This window comes from Pinus tabuliformis, chromosome 3_2, assembly GCF_031772625.1.
Source record: "Pinus tabuliformis cultivar Carrire ecotype Pingquan chromosome 3_2, CPIR1, whole genome shotgun sequence".
Classification (NCBI taxonomy): Eukaryota; Viridiplantae; Streptophyta; class Pinopsida; order Pinales; family Pinaceae; genus Pinus; species Pinus tabuliformis.
The window spans coordinates 178,896,339-178,909,639 of NC_142302.1; the positions used below are offsets into that span (position 1 = coordinate 178,896,339).

Genomic DNA, 13,301 nt, shown 5'->3' on the forward strand with positions numbered 1-13,301 from the left:
TTTCACCCTGTGGTAGATCTAAAGTGAAAATGGATCTAAGCTGGTTTAATTTCACCCTTTAAATAAGCTATATTCCACATGAATACCATGTGTCAATCCCTTAGATTCTCATACCATAAGCCAATACCATGAAGTTAATTTTATTTTAACATCTTTTAGTTTTATTTTACTTAGTAAAAATATTTCACATAAAAATACTTTTATTTTTAAAGTTAAACAAGACATTACATTACCACTGTAACATAAGAAAGCGCCTCTCTGTACAAACAAAACAAAACAAAACAAAACTAAACTAAAAAAAATAAAATAAAACAAATATTTTCAGGTAAAATTATTTTTATTTTTAAAATTAATAAAAACGTTACATTACAATATTTCACATATAATAAATAAAAAACGCGTAACAACACAGACTATATCTTATATATATAAAGCGATAAACACAATTTACATAAGTATTCTTCATTGATCATTAAGATGCTCAACATTTCCCATAAAGGTAACAAAGACCAAACAAATATACATAAATAATCATTATTACTCATAAAAGCAATACACCCCCAACAATACATCATGGGTCATATAATTACTAATTTTATCAACAAAATATCCTTATATAAATTTTAAATCAAACTAAATTTACCCAATATGAAAACTAAACGTCTTCGATTTCAGAGCTTATATAATTTTGTATTTATCACTTTTAAACAGCTATTAATCTATTAAATTTATCCCAGTCTTCGATTTAAGACACCAATCTCAATATTTATTAAAATTATATCAATAACCGACCACTTAAAATAATTAATCTATTTCATGAAAAATTAAAATGTCAGTGCATTGACATAATCCGCCATGAACACCGACCGGGGTTTCACAGTTTAACCGGCCAGTTCCATATGCAATACGGAATACCGGCTGAGGCAGTTGCCTTGTGCTCTAGCTTTCCGGACGGAGTATGAGCAATAAGTCAGTCTGTCTGCCCCCCAGCAATCTTGGTCTCCGATTCGCATGAGATACCGTCATATCCTTCTCCATCTCCATTTCTATTTCCATACCCAATTCTGCTTCCCTTCCCAACTTCTTCTCGCTCTCCGTAAAGGGAAAGTAAGGTATGGTAAATGTCTGCACTCAATTCTCCCTCCATCTCATTAATAATAGTATATTTTTTTGCATCAATACAGATTAGATTAGAACTCCCCAAGTGCCAAACTTCAACACCAAACGAACAAAGGGAATGCATTGATTAATTATTAATCAAAGCAGTGGGTCGTTTCAGCCAGGGAATTGAATTTTGGGCGGCCATGGTTGTTACTTCCCGGACGGAGTAGCTATCATTTTCTGTTTCTATTTGGCGGGGGGTTTTGGATGGGATTGGACTGGATGAGAACAGATGAAGTTTAGAGGAAAAATTAATTAAAAACTGGTGTGGGGTTTGAGGTGAATAATCCGAGCGAATGTATTTGCAGTAAGTGTGGAATCATCAAATACATATATACATATATCCGGATATCATTTCATTTGTTGGAAGTAGCAGAAGAAGAAGAAGAGAAGATAGTTATGGGTGGCAGTGGCAACGAAGAGAGGAGGAGGAAGGATGGCACGGCTGCAGTTTACAAAACGAAGGTGGTGCACGTTCTGGGGCGATCCATCCCTATCATTCTTCAGAACGACAACGGACCTTGCCCTCTTCTAGCAATAAGTAAGCATTGCCCTAATTGGGTTTTATTCATTAATAATTTGTTGCTGATGTTTTATATGTCCTAGCAATTTTGTTTGTGAAGTGTGAGGTTATCGTTATTCAAAAAAATTTCCTTTTGATTATTAAATTAAAAATTTGGCTTTTGATTGATCCGTGGGCAACACAAACCCCAGTAGAGAATTAATGCTGCGTAAACTTACCTTAACGATCATTTTAACAACGCAGTGGTACGAAATCATATTTAACATGCTGAGACAGAGATTTCAACCTTTGCCTCTCTCTCACTTTTGCAGAGGGATAGAGATTTGAACCTTTCACCTTTCCCAGTGTAACAATGCATTTACCGGTACACTCGAAAAAAATCATAAACTGCTTCCTAAAACATACATTCTTTTTCCCTAGGTTATCACTTTTAATAATCGTGTGTATTTTCGATAGAGTCCGTTTTTGGAGCATGCGTTATTGGATATCTTTATTTTTTGTAAAACACGTTGAGGATAAGCCCATGTTGAGTTCATGCCAGCCTCAACTCATGTGTTTGACCTTTTATATTTGAGTCAACATATGTTTATTTATCCCTAAAATTGGTCCCTGTTTTATTAACTATTTCCAGCATATAATTTAAGCCACTCCTCTCATTTTCTATTTGTGTATCTCAGTGGGCACTGAGCGTGGGGTTTATTGACAATCTTGTGGGAAGAGAACTTGACTTACGGATTGTATTCTCTAGTGTCTTGTCTTTTATTTCTTGTTGCTGATCACCACCAGACTGATGCAAGTCACCTCAGCTATTTCTGTGATGTGTATGCATTTCACATTCCACCTTTATGTAGAACAAAGCAAGGTTGGTGATGTTTGGCAGGTTGCCTTTTGCCTTTGTTGTCTGTTGGTAGACAATTCCAAGTACATTAGGAAAGGGGTCATGGCATCTAGTCAAAGTTGAGTGACTGGTGTTCAAATGTATATGCAGTGGACCTTTATTATGTAGTCTGTGTACGGTATACCTATAGAATACGAATTACTGTGTTGTCCAGTTTGCCACTGAATTATGGTTGTGGACGGCTTTCATACTTGATCATATATTTGATTGCAGGCAATGTTCTTCTTTTACGGAACATCATAAATTTGAGCCCAGATACAACGGAGATCTCTTTGCAAAGGTTGCTTTCACTTGTGGCTGGAAGATTGCTGGATTCAAACAGCAATATCGAGGTAAAGTTCAGCTGTCAAAGACTTTTGTCCTTTTTTGTAATTCTAGTTGAGATTAAGCATGCAAATACATAGATGGTTACTGGAATGTTAAGACAGTATATTCTGGTGGAACAGAACAAAGATGCCGGGTATGTGCAAAACCAGCAGCAGAACATTGCGGACGCTATTGATTTACTTCCCTGCCTTGCAACTGGGATAGATGTTAATGTTCGCTTCAGACAGTATGCTAATTTACCTATTATATTTCATTCAATCGGTTTGTTATCCATTTAAGATTTTTAGCCTGCTTGGATTTTTTTTTGAATGTACTGATTCATTTTACTGTTATAAGTCGGGGAAATGTAGTCACATGACATGATGTGCTATTTCTCGTTAGATAAAGTGTTGATTTCAAATTTTGATATTTTGGTTATCATTATCATATCGGCTTTTTTATATTGTGGTCCACATCATTGTTTTTTTGCAGTATACATGATTTTGAGTTTACCCGAGAATGTGCAATATTTGACCTGTTAGACATTGGGCTGGTGCATGGCTGGATTTTTGATCCTCAGGTATGCATCTAATGAGGAAATGGTCAAGTAGTGGCCATTGTCTTCTCTCCTTTCCATATTGCTCTGTCTTAAGAAGAGGATCCAGCACTTAAATTTGTTTGATTAGTTATTCTGTTATTGCCATGTTGAATCAGTGACTACCCTCTCGGGGTGTTGGATTCAGAGGCAGTTGACTTTGGTTGACATCGTGTTAGGAGCATGCTTAGGTTGTTAACCTTTTTTGCTGGGGGGCTGGGGGAGCGTGGGTGGTGCATAACAGTGCTTCCCCAAGGAAATTAACTTGAAGTACTAATGTTTACATATGTAGGTAAACTTCATAAACAGATTGCTTTTGGGTTACTACCACATTCAATCTCTGGGACAGGCTTTTCCCTTTCTAGCTTTCCATGCCCAAAGCTTGATATTTTGTAGATTTTTTGTACATATGTTTCTTTCCACTATATTATATGGCTATAAACACTTACGTTTGTAACTACAGCCTAAGCTATTTTGTTGAATATTTGTTTCCTTTAATAAAACTTAGTAAACTTATAGCAATGCATTAAAGAACTGTTGAAATTTATGCATAAAAAGGAAATGCTAAAATACGACATTTAATGACATTCTTGCATATATTTTGGACCTTGCTGTTTTGAGTAGCTCAATTCATTTGCCCAAGAGCAATAGAAGAGAAAAAAGAGAGAATGAAAGGTAGTAGGACAATACTCAACAAACAGGCACATGCAAGCAAGGCCCCTTCATTTGTGAAACTATCTAATTATTCCTTACATTTTTTTCATTTTTCCACCAAGTTTTCAGGATGGTGGTTTCTTACATTTTTTCAATATTCCACCAAGTTTCTGGGATGGTGGGATATGAGAACCGAGAAATGCATTCAGGGAATGTGTGGAGACACCCCCCAAATTTTAGGAAATGTCATGGTTGGAATCCTGGCATAGGGGATCCTAGAAATACCAAAGAAATATAAGATCAAATATTTGAAAAAACAGTGTCAAGTCACAAACAGAAGCAATGAAGGCATGAAATAAATATTCACATTTGCTTCAGGGTTTTGATTTTTTTTTCAAATTTAAGGCCATCGGGCAAAATTTGTTTTCTTGGGGGAGTGGTTGATGTCCTGGTGTCCCTATTTTCAAAAGGGGTGCCCAGTGGTCCCCATGTGAAAGGAATATGCCTCCCTTTTTTTGGGAAACATCACTTCCCTGCCTGCCCCCAAAAGGGGTGTGTGGAGAAATGTCCCACTGAGTTTCTTTGCACTTTGCAGCAGGGGACCCTGCCTGAAATCCTAAAAAACTAAAGGTTGAAATATGTGGAAAAACAGTGACAACTACAAGTCACAAGCAGAAGAAATGAAGCATGAAATAAATATTCACATCTTATTTAGGGTTTTGATCTTTTTTTCTTTGGTTCTAAATTTAATGCCATTGGGAAAAAATGTTTTTGTGTGGGGGGGGGGGTGTCCTGGTGTCCCCATTTTTGAGGGGAGTGCCCAGTGGTCCCCAGTGCCCATATGAAAGGGAAATGCCTCTTGTTTCTTGGGAAACATTCCTCGCTGCATTTTCCCAAAAGGGGACCCTTACTGAGTTCCCTTGTCCTTTGCAGCATGGGACCCTATCTGAAATCCTTAAAAAATAAAAGATCAAATATTTAAAAAAAATGACAATTTACAAACAGAAACAACGAAAGCATGAAATAAATATTCACATTTGCTTTAGGTTTTTTATTTTTTTGTTTGTTTGTTTGTTTTGTTTGTCTTTATTTTCGGTTATAAACTTTATTAAGGCCATTTGTCAAAAATTGCTTGGGGGGCTAAGATGGGGGTGTCCCAGTGTCCCCATTTTCAAGAGGGAATGCCCAGTGGTCCCAACATGAAAGGCAGATGCCTCCCATTTCTTGGGAAACATCTTCCCCGCCTTCCCCAAAATGGTAATGTAGAGAAATGTCCCGTGCTTAGTTTCCTTGCCCCTTGCTGAAGACCCTATCTGGAATCCTAAAAAAGATAAAATATTTGAAAAAACAATGACAAGTCACAGACAGAAACGATGAAAGCACGAAATAATTATTCACATTTGTTTAGGTTTTGATTTTTTTTCGAACTTTATTATGGCCATTGGGAAAAAGTCATTTGGTGGAGGAGTGTCCCCGTTTTTGAAGGGAGCGTCCAGCTGTCCCAAATGAAAGGGGATTGCCTCCCATTTCTTGGGGAATATCCCTCTCTGCCTTTCTCCAGAAGGGGGACATGGAGAAACGTTCTCCACTGAGTTTCCCCATCCCAGAAATGTGTGAAATGCATGTCCCTAACACTGCATTTTTTGCATTAACTGTAATTTAGATAGTGCTTTAAATTCTTCCCACATGAAAGGGGAATGCCACCCATTTCTTGAGAAACATCCCTCCCTGCCTTTCTCCAGAAGAGGGCCATGGAGAAATGCCATCCACGGAGTTGCCCTGTCCCAGAAATGTGTGAAGTGCATGTCCCTAACACTGCATTTTGTGCATTAACTGTAATTTAGATAGTGCTATAACTTCTTCAGTGATTCTCGCTACGATGTCACTTTCCAATATGAAGTTCTAAACTTGTTGATGAATATTGTTTGTTTTTTATCCTGGAACAGTCTGCCAGTCATTTGGGTTAAAGTTTAAACAACAGATGGTCACAAAATTGTTTCAGATGACCCGTATATGTTTGAGCCCTGCTAAAGGCATTACAGGAGGACTGAACAAGTGATCCAAACAGCATTCAGAGGATGTATTTTGCCTTTATTTTTATCATGTTTTGGTGGCCTACTATTTCACACCAAGTTTATAATGAATTGGATTGTTGGGTATTTGCCATTTGGCATTTAGTGTGGCCTTTTGAAATTTCATTATTCAAAAAGTATCTTTGGAGTTTTACAATATTTACTTCTCTATGCAGGTTAATAAGTATTTGTTCAAGTTCCTTTTGAAATGCATCTTTGCTTCTTTTATTATCTAGTGAATTGTGTATTATACACAAATTGCTATGTTGCATGAGTTTCTGGAACGTGGGAACGCTGGGATCTTGGGTACGGGTGTCGGGAACGGCTAGAGGTTTCCCCAAAATTTACAGGAAATGGCTAATCGGGAGCGGTAATATTATATAATAAAAAAAAAAAAATAAAAAAAATATATATATATATATATATATATTTTTTTTTTTAATTATATAATTTATGTAATAATCAAAGTTAATATTGAATCAAAATATTTAAACATTAAAATCAATTTAAATATATAAATAATAAATATATAATCTCTCGGACTTGGACATGAGAATGGAGCGAGCGCTGAAGCCGAAGAGGAAGACGAGAGATTAGGGTTAGGGTTTTGGAACAGGCGGCCCCTGGCGGACCTGCACTTGGTCAGGGTGCAGGGGAACCCGAATCCACCTGCAGAAGTTCAGACCAAGCCACGATCGATTGATTGAGGGAAGAAACACCGAAAATAGACAGGACTGATAGAGAGATGACATAACCGAGTGGGGGGGGAGAGATCCCCTCCTATAAGAATGTAGCAGTAGGAGAAACAAGCCGGAATGGATCGAGCGGCGGATCAGGGAGACACAACAAGGATACGCCGGTCATGGGAGCAATATGGCAAGCAAGGACAGGGAACAAATGTCTACTGCAAGCAACAAAAAAACCCAGGTTTGTTATTCCAAATAATAAGCTTGAGGAATACAGAGGATATATGAAAGACCATGCTCTCATTTGCAAGTTTGTAGGCACATGGCCGTTTGAGAAAGACTTGACGAAATGGATACAACAGAGATGGAAGCCCAAAGGACATATTGATCTAAAATTAGGGGCAAAAGGATTCTTCACGGTAATATTTGCAAATCTGGAAGATAAGGAGAGGATCTTCGAGGAGGGACCATACTTCCTCAATAATGCAGGGCTTTTCATGAGGCAATGGGAAGAATGCTATAATCCAGACAAAGAGAAAATTCTAGCAGCACCGATATGGGTTAGACTGTTTGGGCGAGAGGATCTTCGAGGAGGGATCATACTTCCTCAATAATGCAGGGCTTTTCATGAGGCAATGGGAAGAATGCTATAATCCAGACAAAGAGAAAATGCTAGCAGCACCAATATGGGTTAGACTGTTTGGGCTCCCGATAGAGTTTTGGGATCCAGAGATTCTAGAGGGGATTGGGAATTCAATTGGAACCTTCGTTAAGGTGGCAGAAACTACCAAAAGAGGAAGATATACGTCATATGCCAGGATCTGTGTCTACATGAATATCACAGAACCGCTTCCGGATTATATTGAAGTGGAATACCATGATGAGGTATGGCAATAGCCAGTAGATTATGAACACATTCCATTTAGATGCAGACGGTGCCATGAATATGGCCATTTGTATAAATCTTGTCCGATGAATGCTAATGAAACATCAACAGATTTGGGGGAAGAAAGGGGAATACCGAAAAAGAGGAAAGGAAAAGCGGAGGAGACAATGAAGGGTTTACAGAAGTACTGAGACGAAGAAAACCCCAAAGAGAAAAAACTAAACAAAATCCACTCTACCCAGAAGGCACTCAGAAAAGCCAGAACCAGTTTGAAGTATTACAAGAATTAGAAATGGAAGCGGAAGGTGAGGATGGTGAAGATGAAGCAGTGGAGAATAAAAACGAAAACAAAGGGAAAAATAAGGCGTCAAACAATATGGAGATGGAAAAAGAGGGGGAGAAGATAGCTCGACCTCAAGAACAGAACCAAATGGAGATAGACCCACAATAGGACCAAGAAGGAGAAGAAGAATAGGTCATGAAGAAACTTTTGCAGGAATGGCGGCATTTGGATGAAAGATTCATACCTGAAGACCAGAAACAACTTTACAAAGATATGTTCCAAAGATATAAGGAGAAACGAGGAACAATAATATCAAATCAGCCAGAGCAGCTTGGGACGCAAGGAAGACAAAGCATAGAAGCAGGAACTATAGGGAAAGGAGGAAGGAAAAGAGGAAGAAGACCTATGAGTGAGACCATCCAAATGGTTGGAGAGATGCTGGTAAATTCAGGAAGAGTGGTGCCATTGTCGGAGGTATTCCAACAACCCCTCAAATTGTTGAAATGATCATCACAACCTGGAATATTAGAGGGCTGAATAGTAAGGGGAAACAAAGATATCTGAAAGAGAGACTCAAAAAAGATAAACCCCATATAATGCTAATTCAAGAAACAAAAATTCGAGAACAAAAATTAAAAGAAGTTATGAGCAACTTCAAGCCGCATTATGAGATAATTGGTCAAGACGCTGTGGGTAGCGCGCGAGGTGTGGCAATCCTCTGGAATCTAGAGGAAGTCCAATTTGAAGATTGGATTAGTATACCTCGAATTCTTTCAGGAAGATTCAGAAATATAGGATCCTAGGAATGGGTTCTTTTATCCAATGTATATGGTCCTCAGATACCGAGTGAACGCAGGAATTTCCTTCAGAACCTGGCAATTATACGTTCCATGTTTCCAGCCTCTCCATGGATTGTAGGAGGAGATTTCAACATGATCACATCCCTAAATGAGAAAAGGGGAGGCCTCAGAAGAACATATCCAGATATGGAAGCCTTTGGCGATATGATAGCAGAACAAAGGCTGGTAGATATTCAGACAATAAACGGGATCTACACATGGAACAACAGAAGGGGAGGTAGACATCAAATCGCCTCCAGACTAGATAGATTTCTACTGTCAGAACAGATTATAAATTGGGACATTTTCATTGAAGCAATGATTCTACCGGGAATGGGATCGGACCATTGGCCGATCAAAATAGAACTTGACATCAAAGCCAGCCCCAAGAAAAAGCCCTTCAGGTTCGAAGCTTTCTGGCTTAGGGATCAAAATTTTATGATGAAAGTAGGAGAATGGTGGAAACAAAGTCAACAAAGGGGAAGAAACAGGATGCAGACCTTTCAGCTAAAATTAAAGGAACTAAAAGGAAACATCAAGAAATGGAACAAAGAGGAATTTGGAAACATTTTTAAGGACCAACAGCTTCTAGATCAGAAAATGAAGAAAATCCAACAAGAAATCATAACTGCAGGGAGAAGTGAGGATTTAGCCAGAGAAGAAGGGATCCTAATAGGGTAGATGGAAGAAAGAAGGAAACAAGAAGAGATCCTATGGAGGCAAAAATCTAGAGTGAACTGGCTACGAGAAGGGGAGAGGAATACAAAGTTCTTCCATCAGGCAATGATCTAGAGAAGACAGAGAAACATAATCTTCTCCATAAAAGACGAAGAAGGACTACGAGTAACACAACATGAGGAAATGGAACAAGTTTTGATAAATCATTTCAAAGATCTCCTTACGGAACCCAATGTAGATCGACGAGGAGCCACTGAGAGAATCTGCAATGAGATTCCAAGCATGATCACAAGGGATCAAAATCTAGCCCTGATGAGGGCAGCTACTCTAGAAGAGGTAGAAGAGATAGTGAAAGGGATGAAGAAGAATAAAGCCCCTGGTCCTGACGGATTCACAGCGGAATTCTATCAAGCAGGATGGAAATTTTTGGGCCAAGATATCCTGGACGTGGTCGAAGAATCAAGAAGAAACCAGAATGTAAGTACAAGCTTAAACTCAACTCTCTTATCTTCTATTCCTAAAGATGCCAAGTCTGAAGAGCCCCAGGGCTTTAGACCCATTTCTCTGTGTAATGTTATATATAAAATTATAGCTACACTAATGGCTAAAAGACTTAAGCCTATTCTATCTAGTATTATCTCCCCTGAACAAACAGGTTTTGTGGAAGGTCGGCAAATCCTGGATGGTCTGGTGGTCTCTCAAGAAGTAGTGCATTCTCTGAAAACAAAAAAGGAAGCAGGTATGATGATTAAACTAGACCTCTCCAAAGCTTATGACTGCTTGAATTGGGATTATTTGAAAGCGGTTTTAAGGGCCTTTGGTTTTTGTAATCGATGGATCAAATGGATCTCCGCCATGGTCTCCTCACCCAACTTCTCCATCCTTGTGAATGGAGTTCCTTCCCAAACTTTTAAAGCTTCCAGAGGACTTCAACAGGGAGATCCATTGTCTCCCTTCTTGTTCATCATTGCAGCGGAAGGCTTAGGAAGATACATAAAAAAAGAATTAAGGGAAAGAAAGATTAGAGGAATTTAGGTATGCGGCAGTGACATACCAATTACTCACCAGCAATTTGTTGATGACATCATGCTGTTTTGTGCTGTGTCTCTCAGAGAAGCTAGAAGAATTAAAGAGATCCTAGACCTCTTTATGGAAGCTTCTGGTATGCAAATTAATAAAGAAAAGTCTTGTACCTATTTTTTCAATACAGCAGGAAACATCAACAATTTTTTAACAAGAATTATGGGTTTCCGCTCAGGAGAACTACCCTCAAAATATCTAGGCATTCCGTTAGCCTTGAATCCGCTAACACTGACGAATTAGCAACAAACCATTGAGAAGATTGCAAGAAAACTAGCCAACTGGTCCTTCAGAACACTGAATATCGCAGGCTGAGCTATATTGGTCAAGGCAGTCCTACAATCGATCCCGATATACCAACTCTTGGCAATGGCTGCCCCAAAAGGAGCGTGTGCCAAGATGGTGGAGATTTTTAAAAAATTCATTTGGGGAGGACCGAAGGAACAAAGAAAATGGGCACTGGTATCCTGGAAGGGCTTGGTGAAGAGTAAAACTGATGGAGGATTAGGCCTCAGAGATCCTTACTCATTGAACCAAGTAATGGGGGCTAAGCTTTGGTGGCGCTGGATGAAGGGAGGAGACGACCTATGGAAAAGAATATGGACAAAAAAATATAATATGCCAACAAGTCCAGAGGAGATCTTAAGAATAAGGGACACCCCGAAAGGTTCTACAATATGGAACTTGGCTAGTCAAAACAGGGAGATAATAACTAAACATGTTTTCTGGGAAATCAGGAATGGTTGCTCAACCAAGTTATGGGAAGAAGCCTGGCAGCAAAGAGAAAGACTGATTGGATTACAAGCTTTAAGTGACATATGTCAAAAGGCAAAAGAGGAAGGGATGAATTTTGTAAGGGACTTCTTGGAAGGAAGGGGGCCAAGAAGAATCATGGAGAACCTGGAAGAATTCGGAAGAATGGAATGGACAGGTTGATAGAGAGCAAAGAGAAATATACCTAAAAGAAATGCAGACAAGGAAAATACCTATAAGACCAGGACTAGACATATTGAGATGGGGTTACACAATGAAAGGAAATTTCACGATTAAAGAAGCATACCATCTCTTCGCTAAGAGAGCACAAGATGATATGGTAGTTAATTGGAAACAAATGTGGAGCAGCAACTGGTGGCCGAAAGTGACCCACTTCCTGTGGCTGGTATGTAAAGGCACTATTCTGACCTGGGACCAACTTCAAAAGCATAGGATTCATGCCCCCCCCCCCGATGTTGTCTATGCAAACAAGATTAGGAAACACAGGAACATCTCCTGAACTCATGTAATGGAGCACAACAGCAATGGGAAGAAGTTAGAAGACTCTTTGGAAGGACACACAGAGATCAACAGAGTATCAGGGACACAATTAAACAATGGGGAAGAGGCCAATTCACAAGCCCTGTGGTTAGACGAGCCTGGAGTCTAGCAGTAGGTATGAATATGTGGATGATTTGGAAAGAACGAAACAGAAGAATCTTCCAAAATAAAGAGATGACTAAAGAGCAAGTCTGGGGAAAAACATTGAGTCATATTCGAGAGACCATCTTAGCGGAAACTTGGAGCACAGAGGACTGGGAAACGACGCTGGAAGAAGACCAAATTCTAAGGAAGCTGAATCTACATCAAGGAATGGTTGCTCCACAGATGTGGAAACAACCCAATATAGGGTGCAACAGTCCCATGCACTTCTCTCACCCCTCGATAGGATTTATAAAGTTAAATTTCGATGGAGCATCCAAAGGTAACCCAGGCCTGGCGGGGATTGGAGGCCTCTTTCGAGACGACCAAGGCAGAACAAAATGGATTTACTCATACAGTGGCGGCATCATGAGTAACAATGAAGCCGAATTGATGGTAGTACGTCAAGGACTGAAGATAGAAATCAGAAATGGCTATAACAACCTGGAAGTGGAAGGAGACACCCAAATGGTAACACATAATTAAAAAACTTAATAATGGGACCTCATGGGACAAAGTTACTCAAAGTTGGAGGACGGCTAGCCTGATCCAAGAGCTGGAAATTATCTTAAAAATATTTGAGTACATGTTCATTAAGCATGTAAGAAGAGAAGGAAATAGAGCAGCGAATTTTCTCGCAAATTGGGGAAGCTAGGAACAAGGAGGGAAATTGGATAATATCTGGACGAATCATTCAGAGAAGCCAGAATTAGAACTTCTTAGAATGATATTAACCCAAGATCATAATGAAGACACGATCTAAAGACAATAGATATAGATGGTCCCCGATCAGGGTGTGGAGAAAAGCAGGTGAGGGTAGCAGGAACAATCATGGATGCGGCAGGACAGAGGGATCCTTCCCTAGCCATAGCGTCGTCCATCCCGCCACGGTAGCGTACTGCGTGTCAGTGCACATCTCAAGATAACGGATTGGGATGAAAGAGAAATGCAAATTTGGCGGCGGTAGTGGGATAGGAAGTGGGACAGGTGGGTTATATCATTTAAAGGTGGCGAAGGGTAGAAGGATAGGTAAGCCGCGTTGGGAGGAAGAGGAGCAGGGAGCAGCACAAACAGAGGGAGCCTTATTGGAAAATTGTGATTTCGGGTATGTCATCTCTGGACCTTCTTTTGATTTTTTCTCTGTTTTGAATGGTATGATGGACAAAAACGGATGTTGGCTGCCTC

The 13,301-nt window shown here is 39.4% G+C and overlaps 1 protein-coding gene across 2 annotated transcripts in view; it reads left to right on the forward strand.

Moving 5' to 3' along the window:
• The first annotated feature begins 930 nt into the window (after window positions 1–930).
• LOC149180379 (FAM63A-like protein (DUF544)) overlaps window positions 931–13,301 on the forward strand; it is a 216,988-nt gene continuing 204,617 nt past the window's right edge. The window contains exons 1-5 of one of the 2 annotated variants that reach the window (XM_089416088.1): window positions 932–1,112; window positions 1,280–1,702; window positions 2,796–2,914; window positions 3,029–3,135; window positions 3,381–3,468. In XM_089416088.1, the coding sequence (XP_089272214.1) occupies window positions 1,561–1,702; window positions 2,796–2,914; window positions 3,029–3,135; window positions 3,381–3,468 (456 nt within the window). In that variant the 5' untranslated portion in view covers window positions 932–1,112; window positions 1,280–1,560. Of the gene's footprint in view, window positions 1,703–2,795; window positions 2,915–3,028; window positions 3,136–3,380; window positions 3,469–13,301 lie in introns of both variants that reach the window. The other variant, XM_089416089.1, reaches the window with a different exon arrangement.